This window comes from Numenius arquata, chromosome 6 (genome assembly GCF_964106895.1).
Source record: "Numenius arquata chromosome 6, bNumArq3.hap1.1, whole genome shotgun sequence".
In the NCBI taxonomy this organism is placed as follows: domain Eukaryota; kingdom Metazoa; phylum Chordata; class Aves; order Charadriiformes; family Scolopacidae; genus Numenius; species Numenius arquata.
The window spans coordinates 161963-185666 of NC_133581.1; the positions used below are offsets into that span (position 1 = coordinate 161963).

The 23704-nt window shown below is 70.8% G+C and overlaps 4 protein-coding genes across 4 annotated transcripts; 3 read left to right on the forward strand and 1 right to left on the reverse strand.

Annotated features, from left to right (window-relative positions):
• Positions 1-473: 473 nt before the first annotated feature.
• On the forward strand, positions 474-2796 carry LOC141465938 (ubiquitin-conjugating enzyme E2 L5-like). The gene is made up of 4 exons (XM_074149632.1): positions 474-494; positions 1036-1125; positions 1558-1744; positions 1824-2796. Exons 1-4 carry the CDS (start codon positions 474-476, stop codon positions 1985-1987), a joined length of 462 nt encoding a protein of 153 aa, XP_074005733.1. The 3' UTR covers positions 1988-2796.
• Positions 2797-7289: 4493 nt separating this feature from the next.
• Positions 7290-9411, forward strand: TIMM10 (translocase of inner mitochondrial membrane 10). Its single transcript, XM_074149720.1, has 2 exons — positions 7290-7430; positions 7912-9411. Exons 1-2 carry the CDS (start codon positions 7360-7362, stop codon positions 8111-8113), a joined length of 273 nt encoding a protein of 90 aa, XP_074005821.1. The 5' UTR covers positions 7290-7359; the 3' UTR covers positions 8114-9411.
• Positions 9412-9569: 158 nt separating this feature from the next.
• On the reverse strand, positions 9570-13755 carry RTN4RL2 (reticulon 4 receptor like 2). The gene is made up of 3 exons (XM_074149711.1): positions 13722-13755; positions 10874-11358; positions 9570-10337 (listed from the first exon to the last, which is right to left on the reverse strand). The coding sequence occupies exons 1-3, from the start codon at positions 13753-13755 to the stop codon at positions 9570-9572; spliced, it is 1287 nt and encodes a 428-aa protein (XP_074005812.1).
• A 4595-nt stretch (positions 13756-18350) lies between these two features.
• On the forward strand, positions 18351-23470 carry SLC43A3 (solute carrier family 43 member 3). Its single transcript, XM_074148628.1, has 13 exons — positions 18351-18516; positions 18584-18802; positions 19221-19350; positions 19819-19865; positions 19955-20031; positions 20130-20222; positions 20637-20776; positions 21124-21230; positions 21734-21895; positions 21970-22083; positions 22242-22428; positions 22790-22913; positions 23198-23470. Exons 1-13 carry the CDS (start codon positions 18351-18353, stop codon positions 23351-23353), a joined length of 1722 nt encoding a protein of 573 aa, XP_074004729.1. The 3' UTR covers positions 23354-23470.
• Positions 23471-23704: the final 234 nt, after the last annotated feature.

Below are 23704 nucleotides of genomic sequence, written 5' to 3' on the forward strand. Positions count from 1 at the left end.
GGGGGGCAGCTTCCCGTAAATCAGCTGGGCTGGCAGTGGGGGGTGCCCGGGACAGCGGGGGGGGGGGGGGGGGGCGGGCTGGGGGCAGGCACCTGCTGCAGTATGTGGCCCCCCCGCCCTGTCCAGCCCCACATCCCACATCCCGCTCTGCACCCGGCGCTGGAGGACCAGCCCGCTCAGGCGGGCACCCCCTGGGAGGTGGGGTGGGGCACTCTAGCCTCTCAACTGCCCCCCTCTATGACCCTGTGGTGACAAGGGGCACTCTAGCCTCTCAACTGCCAACTTCTTTATGGCCCCAGGCTGCCCCAAGGCCTGTCTGGCCCCTCACCCCCGCCCATCTCTATGGCCCCGGGGTACCCAAGGCCCCTCTGGCCCCACCCCCGTGCTTGGGGCGGGGCTGGAGCGGCTTTTCCCGCCCCCCCGGGGGCGCGTCCCGGTGAAGCCTCGTCCGTTGGCACCGGGCATAGGTGGCCATGGCTGCGAGGATCGCCAAGGTGGGCAGGGGCAGCGGGGGGGCGGCACGGGCACCGGGGCTGGACCGGGGTTCGAGGCTGTGGTGGTACCGGGAGTCCCGGTGTCAGCACCCAGCGGTGCCAGCGCCGGGGTGGGGGATGGCCGGGGGGGGCCGGTCTTGGGATGTGGGGGTCCTGGTACCAGAGTGCAGAGCAGATGGTGCAGGTGCGGGAGTGCGGGGGCTGCGGGTGCGAGGGGTGCCGGTACCGGTGCGGGTGCTGCCGGTGCTGGTGGGGTGTTGCCAGTGCCGGTAGGGTGCGGGGGGTGCCACTGCGGGGGGTGCTGGTGGGGTGCCGGTGCCGGTGGGGTGCGGGGGTGCCGGTGCCGGTGGGGTGTTGCCAGTGCCGGTGGGGTGGGGGGGTGCCGGTGCGGGCGGTGCCGGTTTCGTTTCCCGAACCGGGACGGCTCAGCGAGGGGGCGTGGCTTTGAGGTGTACCGCCCCCGGAGGGCGTGTCTGGACGGAGATACCGCCCTCTGGGGGCGTGTCACGATGTGACCCCGCCCCCCGCCCCGCCCCCGCAGGAGCTGGAGGAGGCGCGGCGCTGGGACGGCGCCCGCGGGCTGCGGCCGCTGGAGGGAAACGTGCTGCGGTGGGGGGGGCTGCTGCTGCCGGTGGGTGGGGGGCTCGGGGGGCATGGGGGGACACCGGGGGTCTGGGGGATCCCTGGGCACAAGGGGCTGGGGGGTGCCTGGAGGCTGGAGGGGGTGGCCTGAGGGCACGGGGGGGGTCCCCTGGGGAGCAGGGGACTGGAGGGACCTTGAGGAGCAGGGGGGTCCCTGGGCACGGGGGGCAGGGGGCATGGGAAACATGGGGGCGAGGCGCATCCCCTGGGGGGCAGAGGGTGAGTGTCCCTGTCAGGGCAACATGGGGGAGGGTCCCCCTGGGGACACAGTGTGGGGACGCTGGGGCCTGGGCTGGGGGCACTGGAGGGGTGTCCCCTCCTTGGGGGAGGTCTCCCCTGGGTACCAGGGCTGGGACAATGTCCCCCCCCGACGGAGGCTGCGGCAGAGGGGATCTGAGGTTTGTGTGTCCCCCCCCGGCAGAACAACCCCCCGTACAACACGGGCGCCTTCCGCTTCGAGCTGACCTTCTCCCCCCACCACCCGCTGGCCCCTCCCCGTGCCACCCTCTGCACCAGCATCTACCACCCCGGCGTGGACCCCCATGGCCGCGTCTGCCAGCCCCTCACCTCCCCCGAGCACTGGGAGCCCACCACCCGCGCCGTCCAAGGTGGGCAATGTGGGGTCGGGGATGGGGGGCACGGTGGCGGGGGGGGTTACCTCCTCTGATGCCCCCGCTTCCCCCGCAGTGCTGCAGGACCTGCTGCAGCTGCTGGAGAGCCCGGACCCCCAGCGGGTGCTGCGGCAGGATCTGGCCCGGGAGCTCCAGGACCACCCCGAGGATTTCATGCGCCGGGCGGAGGAGCACACCCGCCGCCACGCCGAGCCCCGCCATGGCCCCCCCGCCCCCTGAGAAACCCCTGCCCTGGGGCTGGCCCTGGCATTGCTCCCCCTGCCCCTCAGCGTTGGGCCACCTCTTTGTCAGTTAATACATATTGATAAATTTGATAAATTTTCTCTCACTCCAGGTTTGGCCCCGTGATGCCTCTTGGGGATGGGGATGGGGGCAGCGGGAGGTGCTGCCCCTCCCGGGCCACCCTGAGGGGATGCCGCCCTGCCTGCCTGTCCCCTCTGCGGTGGCAGCGGGGCCGTGCCAGGGCTGTGTTCTCCCCCCAGTGCTGGCTCCCGCCACCCCCCAGACACTCGCCTGGTGCTGGTGTCCCCCCTCGAGGGATGAGGCCACCGCAGCTGCCCCCCCCCCTTTGCTGCCGCGGGATGAAGCCGGGGGGTGGCACGGGTGAGGTCCGTGTGGGACCCCCCTGTATTGGGTCTGGCTGAGGTGTGGTTAGTGGTGACACCCCGGTGTCCTGAGCAGCGCTGGCAGCACCGGGGCTACTCCCAACCCCCGCACCCAGCGATGGGCCAGGGGGGGACAGTCTTGGGAGGGGACACAGCCGGGACGGGTGACCCCAAGTGACCGAAGGGATATTCCAGACCATATGACGTGGTGCTCAGCAATGAAAGCCAAGAGAAAGGGAGGAGGGGTGGGGGGGCATTTGTTATTGGGACGTTTTGGACGTTTGGGAGCGCCCCGAAGCCCCCGCTGCCCGGGAAGGGCTGGGCGTCACCGGGCACGGGGAGCAGAGAATAAATCTTTTGTTTTCCTTTCCTTCTGGGCACGACTTCGCTCCTGCTTTTATTAAACTACCTTTATCTTCACCCATGAGCGGTTTTTTCCGTCCCATTTTCTCCCCCTCCCGCCCTGCTGAGGGGGGGTGTGACCGAGCGGCTGGGTGGGCACACGGCGCCCAACCGAGGTCAACCCACTGCCCCCCGGCTTCAGCGCTTCTTGGTCTTCACCAGCCCCATGGCCACCAGGCAGCGGTAGAGCTCCTGCAGGTAGGTGTAGACGCACTTGGCGTCGGGCACCGGCAGCCGCACCATGTCCTCCACCTCCAGCAGCGGGGCGCAGCCCGCCCGCGCCCTGCGGGGACACCGCTGTCACCGGGGGACACTGCCGGGGGGACACCGCCGGGGGGGGGGGGGGGGGGGAGGGGGCGGTCTCTCACTCGGCGGTGTCGAAGGCCAGGGTGAAGTTGTGCCGCCGGGCGCCGGGGTCCAGGCTGCCGTAGTCGAAGGCGTCGGGGAAGAAGCTGTGGAGGAGGGCGCAGAAGGCCAGGCCGCTGCCCCAGCTCCCCGAGAAGTTCTGCACGTCCACGTGCTGCCGCGGGTGGGTGGGGGTCAGGTCACCCCACGGCCACCCCATGGCTGCCCCACGGCGTGCCCCACAGTGTGTCCCCCCTCCTCACCTGGTAGCCGCGGGTCCTGGCGCGGCACCACTCCAGCAGCATCGCCTTCACTGTGGCCGTGCCCCCAGCCCGCCGCAGGTGTGGGGCTGGGCCCTTGGCTGCCCTGCGGGTGATGCCGGGTGCCGTGGGGCATCCCACAACCCCATGTGGGCCCTCCCTGCCCCTCCTTGGTCCGATGCTCCCCAAAGTGACCCCCCACACACAGTGGCCAGTCCCTGCCCCTGGGGACATCCCCAACCCGATGTTCCCCATTGGCCCATTTCCCCCATGGTGTCCGTCCCGGGGGCTCCCCACTGGCCAGCAGCCCTGACCCCCCCAGTCCCTGCATTGCCCTGTGCCCCCCCCCAATAACCCCACTGCCCCATGGACCCCCAGTCCTCCCTTGTGCCCGCCATTGGCTCATGGACCCCCAATACCCTTGTACCCCTCATTGCCCCATGGCCCCCCAGCCCCTCTGTACCCTTCATTGCCCCATAGCCCCCAGTCTCCCCACTACCTCATGTCTCCCCAAGTCCCCTGTGCCCCTCCACTGCCCTGTGGCCCCCCAGGACCCCATGTCCCGCACTGCTCCACAGTCCCCAGCCTTCTGTGGCCCTCATTGTCCCATGGTCCCCCAGTCCCCCCATACCTTCCATTGCCCCATGGACCCCCAGACCTCCCATGCCGCTCATTGCCCCATGGTCACCCAGTTCCCCGTTGCCCCGTGGCCTCCAGCCTCCCCGTGCCCCCCATGGGGCCAGGCCCCTCTCACCCTCCAAACTTCTCCAGGATGGCGCTGCGCCCCTGTGCCCGGGCACTCACCCGTGGCCGCCCCCCGGCCCCCTCCAGCCTCAGCCTCGGCCCTGCTGTCCCAGGGGGTGCCCGGCCCCGCGCCCCCGCCGGCGCACCCCTGCAGGCACACAAGTGGCCCCGTGGGTGGGGGTGAGGGCACCCAGGGACACACAGGGGTGGGCCAGGTGCCCGCAGTGGGGCAGGGCTATGGGGCAGCCCTGATGCTGGCTGGCCATGGGGCACCCATGGGGCTGTGCCCCCCCTGCCCACACTCACCTCTCACTGCCCCCTGAGTCCTCGGTGGTGCCAGCTACAAGGGAGAGAGGAGGGGTCAGTGGGGTGGGAGGAGGTGCCCAGGGGCACCCACATCCCCCTGGGCACCAGTGGGGTCCCACATGGGGGGGCATCCCTGGGGCACCACCTGGGGCATGGGGCTGGAGGTCCTCCCCCACGGGGAGGGGACATGGGGGACCTATAGGGGACCCCATGGTGGGGACACTGTGTGGGGCTGTGGTGACCCCAGGGGCCTCTGGTGCCATCGCAGGGCCCTGCCCACACTGCCCAGGGGGGCCCTTACCTGTGGGGGACGTGGGGGATGCCGGGGATGTGGGGGACACGGGGGATGTCGGGGAGAGGGGGGACGTGGGGCTGGTGGCCCCCTCTGGGGATGAGCAGGGAGGGAACTCGGGCCACAGCTCATCCTCCTCGTCCTGCAGCCAGGTGGGCTCCTGCGGGCACAGCCAGGGTGGCACTGCCAGCGTGGGCACTGCCACCCTGCCCTTGTCACCCTGCCCCTGCCAGCATCGGCACTGCCACCCTGCCCCTGCCACCGCCACCCTGTCCCTGGCACCATCACCTGCCCCCGGCACTGCTCTCATGGGCAATGCCACCCCTGTCCCTTTTACTGTCACCCTGCCCCTGGCACTGCCACCCCTGTCCCCCCCGTGCCCCCTCTCACCTGACGGCCCTGGGTTCTGGCCACTGCTGCCGGCCCCGGCCCAGCCCCCTCCTGCTGCCCCTCAGCAGTGGCACCCCCCTCGGAACCTCCCCCAGCAGCCTCAGTGCTGGCATCATCCCCTGCACCCCCAGCATCGCCCCCCGCACCCCCGGTATCATCCCCCCCACTCACGGCATCGCCCCCCACGTCCTGAGCCGCCTTAGAGTCACCCCCCTCATCCCCTGTGCCCTTGTCCCCATCTCCCGTGTCCCCTGTGCCCCCGACATCACCCCCTGCATCCCTGTCATCGTCCCCCACATCCTGAGCCACCTTAGCCTCACCCCCCGTGTCCCCTGCGCCCTTGTCCTCACCCCCCGTGTCCCCCGCTCCCCTGGCATTGCCCCCTGCATCCTCAGCCACCTCTGCCCTGGTGTCCCCCTCTGTGTCCCCTGCCACCCTGGTGTCCGCCCCCACGTCCCCTGCCGCCCCTGCCCCCTGGCCGTCCCCCCCATCACCCCCCGCTGCCTGGGGGTCCCTCCCCCCATGCTGGGCTGCTGCTTCCCCTCTGCCCCCTTCCGCTCCTCCATCCCCCGGCCCCGCGGGGGGGTGAGGGGCAGTGTCTGGTGTGGGGGTGTCCGAGGTGAGGGTGTCCGCAGTGAGGGTGGCAGGGGTGGGGTTGTCCGGGATGGGGGTGCCAGGGGTGGGAGCGTCTGCAGTGGGGGTATCGGTGTCTCCCAGGTGCTCCATGCTGCTGCCGTCACTGCTGCAAGGGCACAGGGCTGTCACTGGGGTGCCCCCCACTGCCCCCCCGCCAGCTTGCCCGTGCACCCCCTAGACCCCCAGCCCAGCTAATCCCCCACCCTGCCCCTATTCTCATGCCCCCCCTGCCCCTGAGCCTTGGCACCCCCGTTCTCCCGCCCTGGGCTACCCCATGCCCCTGACCAGCCGCTATTCCCCATCCCGGCCCCCCATGTCCCACCCTGACTCCTCCATTCCCCCGCCCACTCCCCCATTCTCCCTCTCATCCCCCCATGTCCCATCCCGACCCCCCGATATCCTCTCCCAGCTCCCATTATTTCCCTTCTCGACCCCCCACATCCCATCGCGATCCCCCAGTCCCACACACCGATCCCCCCATATCCCCCTCCCGACCCTACGTGTCCCATCCCAACCCCTCCGTTCTCCCTCCCGCCTCCCCAGTTCCCCCTCCCAACCACCCTATAACCCCCCCGCCCCCCAGACCCCCTCCCGATCCCCCTAGCCCCTCATCCCGCCCGTCTATAAACCGCATTCCCACCCCCCAGACCCCTGTAACCCCACCCTGCCCCCCCATGCCCTCTCCCACCCCCCAATCACCCTGCACCCAGTACCCTCCCGCCCGCTCCGGCTCCGCCGCCGCCGCTCTCGCCTCCCCCCCGGCCCGGGGCTATTTTTACCGGCGGGGGCAGGTGCCGCCTTCACTCAACGCCCACCCGAGGGGCACGCGTGGGGCCCGGCAGGGGGGCGCGGGGACACGCGTGGGGCCCGCACGGATGTCGCCGGAGAGGGGACGCACCCACACCCCCGCCCGGACAGCGGGGACACCCCGAATGAGCCCATGGGGGGACAGAGGGGACAGGGACAGCCGGCCAGCGCCGGGGGGAGGCTGGGGGGGACAAGGGAGATGGAGACCCCAGAGAGGGACAGGGAGACTTGGGGACACAGGCACACGGGGGACATGGTAGGTCACGGGCACTCAGGGGGGACACGGGGGACACGGGGGTCAGAGGCACACGGGGGACATGGGGGACACGGGGGACACGGGGGTCACAGGCACACGGGGCACACGGGGGACACGGGGGAACACGGGGGGGGTCAGAGGCACACGGGGGACGCGGGGACAGGCCGGGCAGGGCGATGGGGACACACGGGGGACACTGCGGGGTCACGGAGCCGCCGGTGACCCCCGGACAGGCCGGGGGCGGGGCTAGGAGCCGGTCACGCCCCCCTTGGCGCTGGCCCCGCCCCCCGCAGGGCAAAAGGGCGGGCATGGCGCGCCCCTTCCCCCCCTCCCTTCCTGACCTTGGCCGCCGGCGCGCCACGCCCCCTGCCGCGGCGCCCTATCAGCGCTGGGGGCGGACTCCTCTTCTGCCGCCTTCCTGGCTTCTATTGGCCGAACCCGGCGGCGGGGCGGGGCGGTTCCGCGTGCGGGCGGAAGCGCGGTGCCCACGTGGTTCCTGGCGGTCTCCGCCGCGGGGTCCCGGGCGAGGCGAGGCGGGCCCGGCCGCCATGGACCCGCTGCGGGCCCAGCAGCTGGCGGCCGAGCTGGAGGTCGACATGATGGCCGACATGTACAACCGGTGCGCCCTGCGGGGGGGCGCGGGGCTGGGGTCACGGGCGGGTCTGGGGTCTTTGAGGGGTGCGTGGGGCTGGGGGTACGGGGGACGTTGGGGTGAGGGGGCAATGACGGTGCTGCGGTTGGGGGAGCACTGGAGCTGGTGGAGGCACCGGAGGGTGCCCGTGGCTGGGGGGGGCGCTGGGGGGGTATGAGAGGCGCTGGGGTACCCCGGGGTGCTGGGGTTAGAGGGGTGTTGAGGAGTGCGGGAGTGGTGCCTGGGGATTGAGGGGGCGCTGGGGGGTGCTGGTTATGCCTGGGCATGGAGGACATGGGGGGTTCTGGGGGTTCCTGGAGAATGGGAGGGCACTGGTGGGTGCTTGGGGATGGGGGACATGGGGAGGATGCTGGGAGTGCCTGGGGAATGGGGGGGCACTGAGGGGACAGGAGGTGTTGGGGTGCTTGGTGGGGTCTGGTGAGGGGCTTACAGTGGGGTTCCCGTGTAGGATGACGCAGGCGTGCCACCGAAAGTGCGTCCCCCCCCACTACAAGGACGCGGAGCTGTCGAAGGGGGAGAGCGTGTGCCTGGACCGCTGCGTGGCCAAGTACCTGGAGGTCCACGAGAGGATGGGCAAGAAGCTGACAGAGCTGTCGCTGCAGGACGAGGAGCTCCTCAAGCGCATGCAGCAGGGCAGCGGCACCGCCTGACCCCCCGCTCCCCGTCACCCCAATAAACTGGAGGCTCTGGGCCAGCTGGTTTGCTTCCCTCGCCCCCCCAGCCCCCCCCATGGTGATGTGTTGGGGTACACGTGGGACCTGGTGCTGCCGCTGGGTGCTGCTGGGGAGCCCCCCCCCCTTGCTGTCCCCAGCCACCACGTGCCGTGTCCTTGAGGGGGGCGCCCCTGGGTGCCCCCCCATCCCCTGGCCAGGCCCAGCCCATGTAATCCCCGGGATTAGGCAGAGCTGGGCTGAGCCCCTCATAATCCCCTGCAGGGTGGGGACGGGGCTCTGCCCCTCCCTGTCTGTCTGGCGGCCGGGGGGGACCCACACAGGGACACCCGGGGAGGGGGACAGCACTGGAGCAGCCAGAGAGGGACAGGCACAGAGGGACACTTGGGCAGGACAGGGCCACCTGGGGGGGGACACCTGCACAGAGACACCCCCAAGACACCCAGCCCTGGCTGGGGACACAGGCGGGGACCACGCGGACACCCCAGGGACATCAGAGCAGGGACAACCCAGGGACAGCCACGCCTGGACAAGGACCACGTGGGGACATCTAGGGACACTTGGGGAGGGACCACGGGGGCCAAGCAGGGGCAGCCTGGACACGCAGGGACGTACCCGTGTCCCCACAGGGCCAGGGACACCCTGAGAGCACAGCTCTCTGCACAGGGGGAGCTCTCTCCATGGGGACACCCCGGCCCTGGGTGAAGGACACATGCAGAGGGACACCCTGGGGGTGACACCCACCCAAAGGGACTCAGGCCATGGGTGGGCAGCGTCCGTCTGTCTGTCCTGCAGCCCGGCACCATCCGTGCGTCAGTGGCTGCCGGGAAGTGGGTCAGGCTGTGCAGGGTGTGGGTGACAGCACGGGTGGTGGCTCTGTGGCCCCGTGGCTCCCGTTACACCCACCAGCCACCTGTAGTTCTGGCCCCCGGCAAAGGGTGTGGGGTGCCAGTGCCGTGGGTGTCACCAGGTGGGGCGATGGTCATGTCACCGGGCCCTGCGGCGGTGGGGGGTGCTTGTGCGTGGTGGCCCCACAGCTTGGGGCACAGCACCAGGGGGGTGTCTGTCCATCCCCTGTCCCCCCCTCCGTCTCCGCAGCGAGCTGTGCACGCCTCGCTGCCCTCCAGCCGCCGCGGCGGTGCCGGGGACATCAATATTTCAGGAGGAGCAGGCGGTGACCTGGAAAGGCAGTGCCCGCCCCATTCCCCCCCCAGCCCTGCAGCAGCCAGACCTCGCTCTCCCAAAATAAGACCATTTTTAATAAATAATTTTCCACCTTTTGGTTCCTGTTGCGGGTTTTTCCCGTTCAGGATGGGGGTGGACACCCCTGCATCCTGCACCCCCCCAACCCCAGCTGCCCCCCACAGTTCTAGACACCCCCCTGGGGAGAAGGGGACACAGGCCCCCCAAGGAGCCAGAACCCCCCTGGGGGGGATCAGAGCCAGGGCAGGAGCAGCCCCAGAAGGGGCAGGAGGATGGGGGTCTGGCAGGGGGTGGCGGCAGCCGTGGGGGCGCAGGGTTCCCGGGGGCAGTGGGTATCGCCAGAGGGACCCCGGGAGTCGCGGGATGGGGGGGGTGGCCGGGGCTGGGGTCCCCGCAGGTCGTGGGGGGGCAGGCCGTCACGGTAGAAGGCAGAGGGCGGCGCGGCCGGCAGGGTGCCAGGGCGACCCAGCGCCCGCCCAGGGGTGCCCATCACCGCCACCCCACCACCGCCGCCACCATCTTCCTTCTCCTCCTTCTCCTCCCTCTCCTTCTCATCCTCCTCCTCCTCCTCCTCCTCCTCGGGGCAGGCGTCAAAGTCGCGAGGGCGGAGGTGGCGCAGGTCAGTGCCGCGGCGGTGGGGGGGGCTGGCGCAGGGCACGGGGGAGCTGGAGACACGGGTGCGGCGGAACCAGGCCCAGAGCGGGCGTGCGCGGCAGTCGCAGGCCCAGGGGTTGGCGTTGAGGCGCAGGAACTGGAGGGCAGGCAGGGCGGCCAGCGGGTCCCCAGGCAGGGCCACCAGGCTGTTGTTGAACAGGTAGAGGATGGTGAGGCGGGCCAGCCCCCGGAAGGCGCGGCGGTGGATGGCCACCAGGCGGTTGGCGTGCAGCAGCAGGCGGTCCAGGCTGGGCAAGCCTCGGAAGACGCCCTCCGAGAGCGCCCGCACCCGGTTCCCGTGTAGGAAGAGGTGGCTCAGGTTGGCCAGGTCGGCAAAAAGGTCGTCCTGCGGTGGGGAGGGGAGAGAAGGGGGTAGGTATAGGGTGGGGAGCCCTACTGGTGAGCCCCCAGCCCTGCTCCACATCCCTGCGTGGTGGGCATCCCTTGGAGATCTGCCCATGGGTGTCCCCAGAGCCCTGCTCCATGTCCCTGCTCCGTGGGCTGTACCCGGGGCCCTGCCCCGTGTCCTTGTGCTGCAGCCATCAGCCACCACCCTTCCCTGTGTCCTTGCCCAATGGGCATCACCCACCACCCTGCCCCATGCATATCCCCAGGAGCCCCCTCCCACGTCCCTGTGCTGCTGGCATCACCCGTGACAGTGCCCCACAGCCCTGATTCTGTCCTATATCCCTGATCCATGGGTGTCACCTGTGTCCCGTGTCCCCGATCCATGGGTGTCACCCAGCACCTTGCCCTGTGGGTCTCCCACAGAGCCCATGCCCGTGCTCTCAAGTCATCCCCCACCACCCTGTTTCGAGTGCCTCCCCCATCCCCTGCCCCACAGCGCGCCACAGCCGGGCTGGGGCAGCCCCGGGGGCGGACCTGGAGGTAGAGCAGCCCGTTCTCCTGCAGGTAGAGGTACTGGAGGCTGTGGAGGCCGCGGAAGATGCCGCTGGGCAGGCTGGCCAGCTGGCACCGGTAGAGGTGCAGGGCCTGGAGGCGCCGGAGGCCGTGGAAGGTGTCGGGGGCCAGGACGCGGAGGTGGGGGTTGTCACCCAGGTCAAGCTCCTCCAGGGCGGGCAGGTGTCGGAAGGTGCCCGGCTGGATGGAGGAGATGTTGTTGGAGTAGAGCCAGAGGGTGACGGTGCTGGGCCCGAAGGTGCCCGCCCGCAGCGCCCCGATGACGTTGTTCTGCAGGAAGAGGCGGCGGGCGCCGGGCGGGAGCCCCGCGGGCACCGAGGAGAAGTTGTTGGCCTGGCAGCTGACGGTGGGCGGCGAGACGTAGCAGGTGCAGAGCGCGGGGCAGGCGGGCGCCCCGCCGGGCACCCACGCCAGCGCCGCCAGCAGCAGGGCCGCCAGGCGCCCGCCTGCGGGCACAGCGGGGCGTCAGCGCGGGGCACCGTCAGGGACACTGCCCCGGCCCGGCCCCGCGCCCCCACCGCCCCGGCAGGGTCCTCCCAGGCAGCCCCTGGGGCACAGGGCGCCCTGGGAACTGCACCCCCAGGAGCACCCCAGGGCCATGCCCACCCACATGGCCATGGTCTCCTTAGAGAACCCCAAGGCCATGACCACCCCATAGGCCTGAACACACCCAGGAGTCCCTCCAAGTCCATGGTCCCCTAGGAGAACCCCAAGGCCATGATCACCCACATGGCCATGGTCCTCCAGGAAACTTCCAGGGCCATGACCACACATATGGCCATGGTGCCCTTGGAGAATCCCAAGGCCACGATCACCTTCATGGGATGGACAACCCTAGGAGCCCCCCAGGGCCATGACTACCCACAGGGCCATGATCCCCTTGGAGAATCCCAAGGCTGTGATCACCCCATAGGGCTGGACACCCCTAGGAGCCCCCCAGAACCACAACCACCCCACAGGCCATGGTGGCCCAGGAGTCTCCTCAGGTCCATGACTACCCATAGGGCCATGGTCCCCTAGGAGAGCCCCAAGGCCATGGTCCTCTAGAAAACTCGTAGTGCCATGACCACACATGTGGCCATGGTCCCCTAGGAGAACCCCAAGGCTATGAGCATCCCATAGGGCTGGACACACCCCTAGGAGCCCTCCAGGCCCATGTCAGCCCCATAGGGCTGTGCTCCCCAAAGAACTCCCCCTAGGGCCATGCTGCCCCATAGGATCATGCCCACCCCACAGGGCTGGGCACCCCCAAAAAAAGGCTGCCCTACTGGATCGTGTTCCCCTGAGGCCCTGAGCACCATGCCTGCTCCCTGGGGCCATGGTCCCCCAGGACCCACACGGGTCCCTGGCCACTCCACATGGCCACACTCCCACAGGACTGTGCCCACCCCAAGGGGCCATGCACCCCTGAGACCCCTCCCAGGGCTATGACTGCCCCTATGGGGCCACGCTCCCCTGGGACTCCCCAGGACGATGCCCACTCCATGTGCCTCTTCCCCCCCAGATCCCCCCCCCTACCCCCAACTCGGGGTGGGGGGGTGGGGTCCCCCGACAACGGGGTGGTGCCACGTGCACGCGTGCTGCCGCCACGTGCGGGGCGGGGCACGCGTGGGTGCAGGCTGACGCTCTTGCTGGTGACACGCGCCCGCTGCTTCTTTCCCACCCCCCCCACCCGTGTCCATCCCCCACACCCCCCCCCCGAATTCCCCCCCTCCGCTCCGGGCTGCAACCCGAGAGCTTCATCCATAATTCAGCCCATCGGCCTGGCCCCACGCCCAGGGATGCGGGATGCTCCCACCCACCCCCCCCCCCGCCCCGTGGCACACCGGGGGAGGGGAGGGGGAGCGGTGGGCACCTCCGGTGCACTGGGGGGGGCCCACCGCTCTCCTTCCCCTCCCCCGGTGCGCAAAGAGGGGGGGACGACACCCCCCCGCCCACCCACGGAGGCGTCCAGCGCATCTGCTCAGCGCCGCCCCCCCTCCCCCGGCGCCCCGTGCCGGCGTGCGCCCCCCACCCGCGTCCCATCTGTCACTCCCCCACGCCGCGGGCTGACTCAGTTGGGAGCTGAAGTCACCGGTTCCCGGGCATCGGGTTTTTTTTTTTTCCCCCACCCCGTTCCAATTTCCCCTCTGCTCCCCAAGTCCGGGTACAGAACCGGCCCACTGTTCGTAGGGACCCCACGGACCCCACAGGACCCACCCGTGGGGTGACTGGGGCACTCTCAGCACCCCCAGCCGTGCCCACACAGTGGGGTGTGGGGCACCCCACAGCGGGCCAGGGGTCCTGAAGTGGCACCAGGTACCCCATGGGTCCCGGGACATCCCCACGCTGGGCTGGGGGTCCTGGGATGGCATTGAGCACCCCGTGGGTCACCCCCACGCCGGCATGGGAGTCCCGGGGTGTTACTGAGTACCCGTGGGTCGTGGGTCACCCCCGCGCCGGGATGGGGGTTCTGGGGTAGCACTGAGCACCCCATGGGTCTCGGGGCACCCCCACACCAGGCTGAGGGTCCTCGGGTGGCATCGGGTACACCACGGGTTGTGGTGCACCCCCACGCCTGGCTGGGCTGGCAGCGGGCAGCCCGTGGGTCGCGGGGGGCCACACTGGGGTGCCCCGTGGCTGCCCCCCCCCCACGCCGGGCTGTGCGCCCCGGGGGGGCACCGGGCTCCCCACGCTCCGGGGCATCCACACCCCGCGCTGCCGCGGGCACCCCAGTCCGGGACGGCGCTCGCCGGGTTGTCACCCCGAGTCTCACCCCACCCCGGGGTTCCGCGCCCCCCGTGGGCCCCCCGCCCGCCCCCACGCCTACCTTGGGGCAGGTCGCGAGCCGTGGGGGGCCGCATAGCGGGGCCGCCGCTCAGGCGCTGCCCGCTGCCCGGGGGCTCATTGCCAGCGCCGGGGGGGCTGCTCGCCCCCTTCACCCCCGCCGCGCCGCCGGGGCATGGCACGGGTGGGCACGGGTGGGCTGCGGGCACGGGTGGGCTCGGGCTCGGCGCGGCGCTGCCCGCGGCTCCGGTGGGCTCAGCCCTGCCCCGCACCGCGCCTTATCCCGGGGCGGCCGCGCTCCGCCCCCCGCCGCCGGCCCCGCCGCTTAACCCCTCCCGGGCCGGCCGCCCCGCCCCACTCGGGGGGGCCACGGGGGACCCCGGCGGGGAGGGGGGGGACGCGCTGCGGGTGCCCACGGGGGACGCGCTGCGGGACACCCAGGGGGGACACCCACTGGGGGCGCGGGGGTCGGTGGGGATGCCCCCACTGGGGACGCGGGGCTTGGTAGTGGGTGCCCCCAGTAGGGACGCGGGGGGGGCTGTGAGCGGCGGGTGGTCCCCTCCCTCCCTCGCTATCCCCCACCATCTGGGGACCCGCGCGGGGCAGCAGGGACCCCGGGGGGGGGGCGCGGCGCTGCCCCACACCCACGCGGGACGGGGCGCTGTCCGCGGTGCTGCCTCGGCGCTGTCCATGGTCCCGAGCGCCGCTCCCACCCGGGACACCGAACCCCCCACCCCACGCCGCCCCGCGGGGCCGCCCCGGAGGGGTGCGGGGTGTCCGTGCCCCGCAGCGGACCCCACGTGGGGCAGGGAAGGGACACGCGTGTCCGCGGCGGGCTGCGGCGGCAGGAGCTGGCACCGGCGGCGTGTTTGCGGCGCCGTCTCCGGCGCGGCTCCCGGAGAGCGAAATACCACAAGCTGGCGCGGCAGGCGCGGCGGGCACCCGTGGGAGGGGGCGTGGGCGGCGCGGGGCTGACTCAGGGGCCGCCATCCGCTCCCCCCCACCCCTGCCCCACAGCATCCCCGACACGGGCCCACGGACAGCCCGGCCCAGGCACCCACTGAGGAGCTGAGTGCAGCCACCCTGTAGGGTCTGCAGGGGGTCGGGGGGGATGAGCCCACCCGTGGGTGCCTGGGCTCGCCTGCCCGTCGAGACATGGGGATGTGGGGGGGCAGAGGGACTGGTCCTGATGCCACCGGCCAGACCCAGGATAGGCAGAGATGGGTGGTGGGGGTCCACGAAGGGATGGGTGGGTGAAAGGATGGCAGGGTGGAGGACAGCTGGAAGGGTGGACAGACGGACGGACGGATGGCTGGGGGAGGGCAGGGCAGGGATGGCGGCTGGACGGGTGCTGGGACAGATGAATGGCTGGGCGGGTGTGAGGATGGATGGAGGGGGACAGACGGGTGGGTGATGGGACAGATGGAAGGGTGATGGACAGATGGATGGGTGATGGACAGACGGATGGGTGATGGACAGATGGATGGGTGGCTGGCTGAGCAGACGAAGGGCTGGCTGGAGGGGTGGGGACAGGTGGGGACAGGAGGAGGGGTGGCTGCAAGCGCCGATGGATGGGTGGATGGATGGGGCATCAGGAGGACAGACGGACAGAGGGTGATGGGAGGGACAGGGGTGCCCCAGGTGGGGTGGAGGCAGGGGGGCACAGGGCCAGGCAGGCTGCGGGGCGGGTGCCAGGGACAGGCAGGGGGCAACACCCCCAGGGCAGGGATGTCAGTGGGCATGAGCGGGCAGAGACACGGGCAAAGCACAGGCAGGATGGCATGTCCAGGGTGGCACGGGGGGGCTGGCCAGGGGATGGCTCTGGGGTGACACAGCTGGAAGTGGCCCAAGGGCGGCCCAAGGTTCACCCAAGGGTGACTCAAGGTTGACCCAAGGGTGGTCCCAGATGGAGAACATCTCAGGGACACCAGGTAAGAAGGTGGCACAACTAGAGATGGCATGGGGGGGCAGAGTGACGACACGGGGGGCAGATGCATGGGGGTGGGGTGGCAGAGGGGTGACACACGGATGGCACCGTGGGGGGGAGGGGGGCACACGGGGGGTGGGCAGTGCCGTGGCATGCTGGAGGGAGGTCCCTCAGCCGGGACAGCCCCTCCTGGGGCGGACCCACGGGGCGACCCCCCCAGGGCCGCCTCCCGCGTTCCCTTACCCCGCGCCCGGGGGGCGGGTCTGGGCCGGGCCCCTCCGCCCCCCCCGCCGCCGCCGAGGGGCGGGAGCACCGGCAGCACCGGGACCCGCCGGCATCGCCGGCAGTACCGGGACCCTCCGGGACCCACCGGCGGCTGCGCGGTCCCTCCCCTCCCCGCCGCGCCGAGCCACGGAAGGCGGGTGAGCAGCGCCCGGGGATGGCGGGGAGGGGGGGCGGGAGGAGCCGAGCGGGAGCGGAGGGGCCCGGATGGTCCCGGCCCCCCCGGGGGAGGCAGTGGGGGGAGCTGCGGGGCCGTAGGGTGGGGGGCTGCGGGACCATGAGGCCGTGGGGTGAGGGAGCTGGGGGATGGGGGCTGTGTGGACACAATGGGGGGTAATCGGGGGGATGCGGGGGGTGTGCGTGGCAGGGTGGGCCGTGGAGCTGTGTCAGCCCCGGGGCTGTGGGGCAGGGCTATGCCTGGGGAGGGTCCCCCTCCTGCACGTCCCCCTGCCACCATGTGCCCTACACCCACTCCCCCCATCGCCCCTCGAGGACCCTCGGGCCTTGTGAGGGGTCCTGGTGCCCCCATGGCGTGGGGCAGGCTCTGGACGCTGGCACAGCCGTGCCCCACGGCTGCCCACCCCCAGGGGCACGTGCATGCCCCCCTGCCACACGTGTCCCCCCACCACACGTGCATGGGCAAAGTCCCCATGGCCAGGGCTGCCACCGCTACCACTGCCCCTGCCCCTGCTCTGTGGGGCGCTGGCACTGCCCACCCTGGGGGCACCCCACACCCCACTAGGGAGGGCAGTGGGGCGAGGAGGGGGCCTGCAGGGCACCCACAGCCCAGCCCTATAGCAGCCTCTGGAGAAGTCACACACTCTCTGTGCCTGGGGACCAGCCAGTCCCTGCAGGAAAGAACTGGCCCTCGTTGCAATTAATTATTAAAATGAACGAGGAGCTGGAGCGAGGCCCGAGCAGCGTGCGCCCCACAGGATGCCCTGGGTCCCTTGGGGCCGGTGCAGGGGGGGCTGTTTGTCCCCTGTCCCTACCTGCCCCCCTGGCCATGGCTCGGGGTGAGCTGGGGGGGACACAGTGCAGCTGGAGGGGCTGGAGTCACAGGTGCCAGGGCCCCCCAACCCTCCTGCTCCCACATGGGGGGGGCTCACCAGTGTCGGGGAATCACCAGTATGGCTGGGACACACCAGTATGGCTTGGAGTGACCAGTACTGGGCTTGGTGGCAAATGGCACCCACGGGGGGTGTCTGGGGGTGCCCCAGGCAGTGACACCCGGCAGTGCTGGGAAGGCGATGTCCCCTGGCTCCCTGGTGCCCCCCCTCCAGTGCCCCAGGGACGGCTAAAGATAGCCTGCCCCCCCCCCACCCCGGCCGGCGGAGCGGCCCCCCTGCCCTGCGGGTTAATCTTTAGCCGCTTGGCCACTGTAATGAGGCCTCATTACCGGCCATTACACGGGGACAGGCACGGTGACACGGTGACACGCTGACGGGGGGCTCAGGCGGGCACAGGGAGCCCGTGGGTGAGTGGGACGAGGGCGACACGGGTGACGGTGACAGGGGACATGGCCTTGGTGCCTGTGGCACCTGGCTGGGGGTCATGTCAGTGACACCGAGGGACAGGAAGGGGGGGTTCCTGGGTGTCCCCTGTGGGTGGCAGCTCCCCAGGGGGTGACGGGCTCCTGGCAGGGTGACAATGTCCCCAGTGTAGTGGTGGGGCCCCCAGGGGGCGACAGTGTCCCCGGGGGACATGTCACAGTGCCCAGCAGCGTTCTGGGGTCCCTGGGGACATGATGGGGTTCCAGGGGGGGTGTATCAGGGTCCCAAGGAGGTGCCAGTGTCCCCAAGAGCCGTGCCAGGGTCCCTGGGGGGGGTGTGCTGGGGCCCCAGGGGGTGTGTGGCTGTCCCCGGGGGGTGTGTCAGCCCGCCCGGCAGTGTGCCAGTGTCCCCAGGGAGTGTGCCAGGTTCCCAAGGGGTGTGCCAGGGCCACCGCCGGGGCCTGCCCGCTTCCCAGCCACCCTGCCAGGTCCCCGGGGGGGTGCACCACTGTCTCCAGAGCACACAGCGGGGTGCCTGGCAGCATGTCCCCGGGTGCTGTGCCAGGACCCCAGGGGACACGCCAGGCGCCCAGGAGAGGTGGCAGGTCCCTGGGATGGTCTGGTGTGGGGAGATAAGGCAGCGGCGGGGGGGGTCCTGGTGCGGTGGGGGGGGCAGGCTGCTATCGGGTGCTGTCAGCCCCGGGGGGGCTGTGGGTGCTGGTGGGAGATTGGGGGGGGGGGGGGCCGTGCTGGGGGATGCAGGGTGCGCCCCGGGCTCCGTGTGCCAGGGTCCAAACTCCGCGGCGGCAGCGACGGCAACAGGGCCCAGCCCGGTGCAGGTGGGTGGGGAGGGCAGCACGCGTGTGAGTGTGTGTGCACGCGTGTGAGTGTGTGTGCATGTGTGTGTGTGCACGCCTGTGAGCACTTGTGCACATGTGTGGGTGCGTGTGTGTGCATGTGAGCAGGCGTGCATGCGTGTGCGGAGCCCCGGCCGCCAACAGGGTCCTGGCCCGTGCCCGGCGTGCGCGGGGGCCCAGTGCCAGCCGCTGGCGGACGGGGACAAGGGGCAGAGCTGGGATCACAGTGGCCTTTGCCCGGGTGGCCACGTGCCCCCGAGCCCCCCACTGCTGGTGCCGGGTGGGCGCAGGGGGGTGTCAGGTGGTGCCAGGCGGGCTGTGACGCCCTGGTGTTTGTCACCCCACAGGCGCGGCGGGGACGCCCCAGGCCGGTGACATGGCAGGGGGGGGCGCCGGGGTGGGCAAGCGCCTGGGGACCCTCCTGTCGGGGCTGCTGGAGTGCGGCGCCTTCTGCGGCATCATCTTCGGCTGGGCCTCCCTCATCTTCGTCCTCAAGGACCTGGGCTACTTCGAGGACCTGTGCGAGCCCCTGGCCACCGACGGCCCCAACCGCACTCTGCTGCCCGGTAGGGTCCCCGGCCACCGCTGGCCACCGTCCCATCCCTGCAGTGGCCCTGGCCCTGCTGTCACCCCACTGTCACCCTGCCTCGTGTCCCCCGTGTGCTTGTGTCCCAGCGTGCCAATGGCCCGTGTCCACCTGGTGGTGGTGGCCTGAGGTGCCCCACGTCCCCACAGTCCTGGTGCCCCAGGTCCCTATTTTTCCTGTCCCCTGTGGCACCCTCCCGTCCCTGCTGTCCTGATGCCCTGCAGTGCCCCATGTCCCTACTGTCCCAGTCCCGTGTCCCTGCTGTCCCCCCCCTGTCCTGATGCTCCGTGGTACCTCATGTCCTCGCTGTCCCCATCTCCCTGTCCCTGCTGTCCTGATGCCCTGTGGTGCCCGTGTCCCCGCTGTCCCCCCTGCCCCCACTGACGGCGTCCCCGCAGACTGCAGCCGCCAGGATGAGCAGTTCTCTCTGGTCTTCACCATCGGCTCCTTCATGAACAACTTCATGACCTTCCCCATGGGCTTCATCTTTGACCGCTTCGGCACCGCCGTCGCCCGCCTCATCGCCATGTGAGTGGGCTGGGGAGGGGAGGGGCACCCATGGGTGCTGGAGGGGCTCATCCAGGTGCTGGTGGTGGGGTGGGGGCTGCTGTGGGGATTGGGAGGGTTATCAGAGAGGCCAGGCTGGGCGGGGCCCTGATGGCACGGGGGGGCACTGGTGATGGTGGGGGGGACCCATGCCAGTGCTGGCTTTGGGTCACTGGGGGGGCACAGCACCTCCTGGCACCTGTCCCCCGGTGCCAGTGTGTCCCCCACAGCCCCAGGGGGCCCCCCATTGCCCCCAGCCCCCCATGTCCCCAGAGCTCCCCAGTAACTGTAGGGGTCACCCATATCCCCACGTGGCCCTGGGGGGGCCAGGTGGCGGTGGGGCACCCATGGGGTATTGGGGTGCTGATGTGACGGCAGCACCGGGGTGGGGGGTGCCAGCTGCCCCCCAGGACCCTGTCCCCACATGTCACTGCTGTCCCCACATCTCAGCACCCTCTACACCGGTGGGACCCTGCTCGTCGCCTTCTCCACTCCAGGTGAGACCCCGCGGGCATCTTGGGACCCGGCCCAGGGGGAGCACCTGGCAGGGGCCCCCCCTTGTTCCCGCTGACGCCCGTGTCCCCAGAGCTGGCAGTGCTGCTCTTCCCGGCCATGTCCATGCTGTCGGTGGGCGGCATCCTCCTCATCCTCACCAACATGCAGGTGGGTTTTCCCTGCGCCTTGACCCCCACTCAGGGGCTGGGGGGGCCCTGATGGCGCTGGGGGGGCCCTGATGGTGCGGGGGCATCTCTCCCTGCCAGGTGGGCAACCTCTTTGGGAAGTACCGCTCCATCATCATCACCCTCTACAATGGCGCCTTCGACTCCTCCTCCGCCATCTTCCTCATCATCAAGGTGGGTGCTGGGGGACACACACGGGCGGGCGGTGCTGGATGACCCTGGGTGCCCGTCCCCAGCACAGGCACCACAGGGAGGGCTGGGGACAGAGCTGGGGACACACTTGGGGTCACAGCAGGGGACACACTTGGAGTCAGAGCTGGGGACATACTTGGGGACACAGATGGGTCACAGCAGGGGACACACTTGTGGTCACACTTGGGGTCAGAGCTGGGGACTTATTTGGGGACACACTTAGGGTCACAGCTGGGGACATACTTGGGGACACAGCTGGGCCACCACTGGTTGAGCCACTGCTGGGGACACATGGGGGACACAGCTGGGGCCTGAGCAGGGCTGTGTCCCCGGGCTGGGGTGGTGGGTGGCCGTGTGGCCTGGTGGCAGCCTGTCCCTGTCCCCTCCCGTCCCCAGGTGCTGTACGAGCGTGGGCTGTCCCTGCGGGCCATGTTCCTCTTCATGGCAGCCTGCAGCGCCTGGCACCTGCTGCGCACCCTCTTCCTCATGCCCCGCTCCCGCATCCCCTACCCGCTGCCCCCCGCCTACGACTACGGGTAGGGGGGCCCTGTCCGCGACCCCCCCGGGGGCTGGTGGTGACTGCCCCATGGGGGGTGGTTGCGATCCTGTGGGTGGTTGGTGGTAGTGCCCATCCTGAGGGTGGTGGCTGTGGTGGTGCCCATCCCATGGGGGGGTTGGTGGTGCCTGTCCCGTGGGTGGCAGTGATGATGGTGGGTCCCGTCCCGTGTGTGGTTGGTCCCATCCCATGAGTGGTGGCCGTGGGTCCCGTCCCATGGTGGGTGGTGGGTCCCAACCTGTGGTGGTTGGTGGGTCCCGTCGTGTGGGTGGTTGGTGGGGTTTTTCCCATCCCGTGGGGGACACGGGGGTGACGGTCGTGCCGCAGGCTGCAGTGCCCGGGGCGGTCCCGGTCGTACCGCACCTACGAGGAGAAGCGCCCGCCAGGGGAGGCCGGCCCCGAGGAGACCCCCTTGGAGCCCACCATGCCCAGAGGTGCCGGGGGCGGGGCTTGTTTACAGGTGGCGAGGTCGGCTCGGGTGGGCGGGGCCATGTTGTGTCTGGCATAAACGTGAGGTGGGCGTGGCCACAGGGTGTTGGTGGGAGGCGGGCTGTACAAAGAAAGGGGTGTGGCCATGGTGGGCGTGGCTGTGCATGGGTATGGGAGTGGGTGTGGCCATGCAGATGAAGGAGTGGCTGTGGTCAGAGAGGTGGGCGTGGCTATGCAAACGAGGGGGGTGTGTGTCCTGGGAGTGGAGGTGGCTGTGCATGGGTGTGGTTGGAGGGTAGGCGTGGCTATGCAGATGAAGGGGCGTGGTCGTGTGGATGGGTGGGGCAGTAGTTGGGCATGAGCAGCGGCAACAGTGGGTGGGTCTGAGGGCGGGGCCTGAGGCAGTGGTGGGCGTGGCCTGTGGCGGGGGGGCGCTGTGGGCGGGGCCAGGGTTGGCAGTGGGTGTGGCCTGTGCAGGCTTGCCCCCAGCCCTGTCCCCCGGGCGCAGGTGGCGGGGACCCCCCCGGGGTGCCCTTCAGGGCCTGCGTGCGCTCGGGGCTGTTCGCCTGGCACGTGGCCTGGCTCTCCGTCATGCAGCTGCGGCATTACCTCTTCATCGGCACCCTCAACCCCCTCCTCGACCACCTGGCCCGCGGAGACCACCACCTGGGTAGGGCACAGCAGCGGGGGACGGGGACGGGGACACCTCGGGGGGGACAATGCGCTGACGTTGTGTCCCCGCAGTGAGCACCTACACCAATGCCTTCGCCTTCACCCAGCTCTGCGGGGTGCTCTGTGCCCCCTGGAACGGCCTCATCCTCGACCGCCACAAGCGGGGGAAGGCCCCTCGCCCCGAGGGTAACCGGCCCCGCGGGTCCCTGGGCAGCCCCCGTGCTGCCAACGTCCCCCCCACGCCCGCAGCGGGGACCTTGGGCAGTGCCACCGCTGCCGTGCCCAGACCCCGCTGCGCCTGGGGATGTGTCCCCCCCCATGCCCTGACCCCCCCCTGCCTGCAGGAGCCCTGGGGGCACTGGCTGACCTGCGGGCGTCCGTGCTGTCGCTGGCGGTGACGGTGACGCAGTGCCTGCTCTTTTCCATCTGCGCGGCTGTGCCCGTGCTGCCCGTCCAGTTCGCCACCTTCGTGCTGCAGGTGCTCAGCCGCTCCTTCCTCTACGGGGGCAACGCCGCCTTCCTGGCCATCGCGTGAGTCTGGTGGCCACTGCTGTGACAGGGCGGTGGTGGCAGGGGATGGTTGCAGGGGACAAGGTGGTGGGGACAGGGCGGTAGTGGCAGGGTTTGGTGACAGCGGTGGCAGGGGAGGGTTGCAGCAACAGGCCAGTGGGGAATGGGGTGGTGGTGGCAGGGTCATCGTAGGGGTGGCGGGGGATGGTGGCGGGGTCGGGGTGGCAAGGGACAGGGTGGCAGGGTCCGGCGGGGGTGTCAGGGGATGATGGCAGGATTGGGGGGGTGTCAGGGGTTGGTGGTGGGGCTGGGGCGATGGCAGGGGACGGGTGTCGGGGTGGGGGTGTCAGTGTGCGGTGGTGACATGGCGGTGGCCGGGCAGGTTCCCCCCGCAGCACTTCGGGAAGCTGTACGGGCTGGCCATGGCACTGTCGGCGCTGGTGGCCCTGCTGCAGTACCCCTGCGTCGCCCTGGTGCGCGGGCCGCTCCACGGGGACCCCTTCTACGTGAGTCTCTGCCCCACGGCTGCCCCACATGGGGGCGGGGGAGGGTCCTGCCCCATGGTGGGATGGGGGTCCTGCACTGGGAAGGATGGGGTCCTGCTCCAGGGAGGGGTGGGGGTCCTGCCCCACAGACTGATGGGCATCCTGACCTATGGGGAATGGGCGTCCCATGCCTATCACAGGGAGCCTGGGGGGGGGGGGGGGGGCTGTGGGGCTGGCCCAGGTGCACCCTGTTGGGGGGAGGGGGGGGCAGCCCCCCAGCCCCATGCCCTGACCCTTCCCCCCAGGTGAACGTGGGGCTCATCGCCGTGGTGCTGGTGGCCTTTGTCAGCCCCGTGGTGGTGGCCCGCGAGTGCCAGCGGCGAGCCAAGGAGCTGGGGGCTGCTGGCACCCCCCTCGCAGCCCCCCCCAACACCGAGACCCCCGCCGAGGTGCCCCACTGAGTGCCCGTACCCAGTGCCTGCCGCACCCTATTTTTCTACTGGACTTGGGTGGGGGTGCTGCGCCGCGGGATGGGGTGTGTTTGGGGGGCAATAAATATCGATGCCCTCTCTGCTCACTGCACTGCCCCCTCCCACTGCCCCAGCCACTGGGGTTTCTCCAGTGTCTGCTATGGGGGTGGGCACCCCTCCGCCTCCCAGGGCTGGGGGGCACAGACCCCTCCTCGCCACCACCCACCCTGCCTGGCCTGGGGGCACCAGCCCCAGTGCCCACCCTGAGTGTCCCAGCCCGTCCCCCACCCCACCATCCCCTGGGGCCCCCCAAGCCCGGTGCTGGGGGTGTCCCCATGCCCT

Coding starts and splice junctions, on each gene's coding strand:
- LOC141465938 (XM_074149632.1), top strand. CDS start 474: ATGGCTGCGAGGATCGCCAAG. Junction 495..1,035: donor TGGCTGCGAGGATCGCCAAG/GTGGGCAGGGGC, acceptor CCGCCCCCGCAG/GAGCTGGAGGAGGCGCGGCG. Junction 1,745..1,823: donor CACCACCCGCGCCGTCCAAG/GTGGGCAATGTG, acceptor CTTCCCCCGCAG/TGCTGCAGGACCTGCTGCAG.
- SLC43A3 (XM_074148628.1), top strand. CDS start 18,351: ATGCGTGTGCGGAGCCCCGGCCGCCAACAGGGTCCTGGCCCGTGCCCG. Junction 19,866..19,954: donor CGTCGCCTTCTCCACTCCAG/GTGAGACCCCGC, acceptor CCGTGTCCCCAG/AGCTGGCAGTGCTGCTCTTC. Junction 20,032..20,129: donor TCATCCTCACCAACATGCAG/GTGGGTTTTCCC, acceptor TCTCCCTGCCAG/GTGGGCAACCTCTTTGGGAA.
- TIMM10 (XM_074149720.1), top strand. CDS start 7,360: ATGGACCCGCTGCGGGCCCAGCAGCTGGCGGCCGAGCTGGAGGTCGAC. Junction 7,431..7,911: donor ATGGCCGACATGTACAACCG/GTGCGCCCTGCG, acceptor GTTCCCGTGTAG/GATGACGCAGGCGTGCCACC.
- RTN4RL2 (XM_074149711.1), bottom strand. CDS start 13,755: ATGCGGCCCCCCACGGCTCGCGACCTGCCCCAAG. Junction 11,359..13,721: donor GGCTCGCGACCTGCCCCAAG/GTAGGCGTGGGG, acceptor CTGTGCCCGCAG/GCGGGCGCCTGGCGGCCCTG. Junction 10,338..10,873: donor ACGGGCTGCTCTACCTCCAG/GTCCGCCCCCGG, acceptor TCCCCACCGCAG/GACGACCTTTTTGCCGACCT.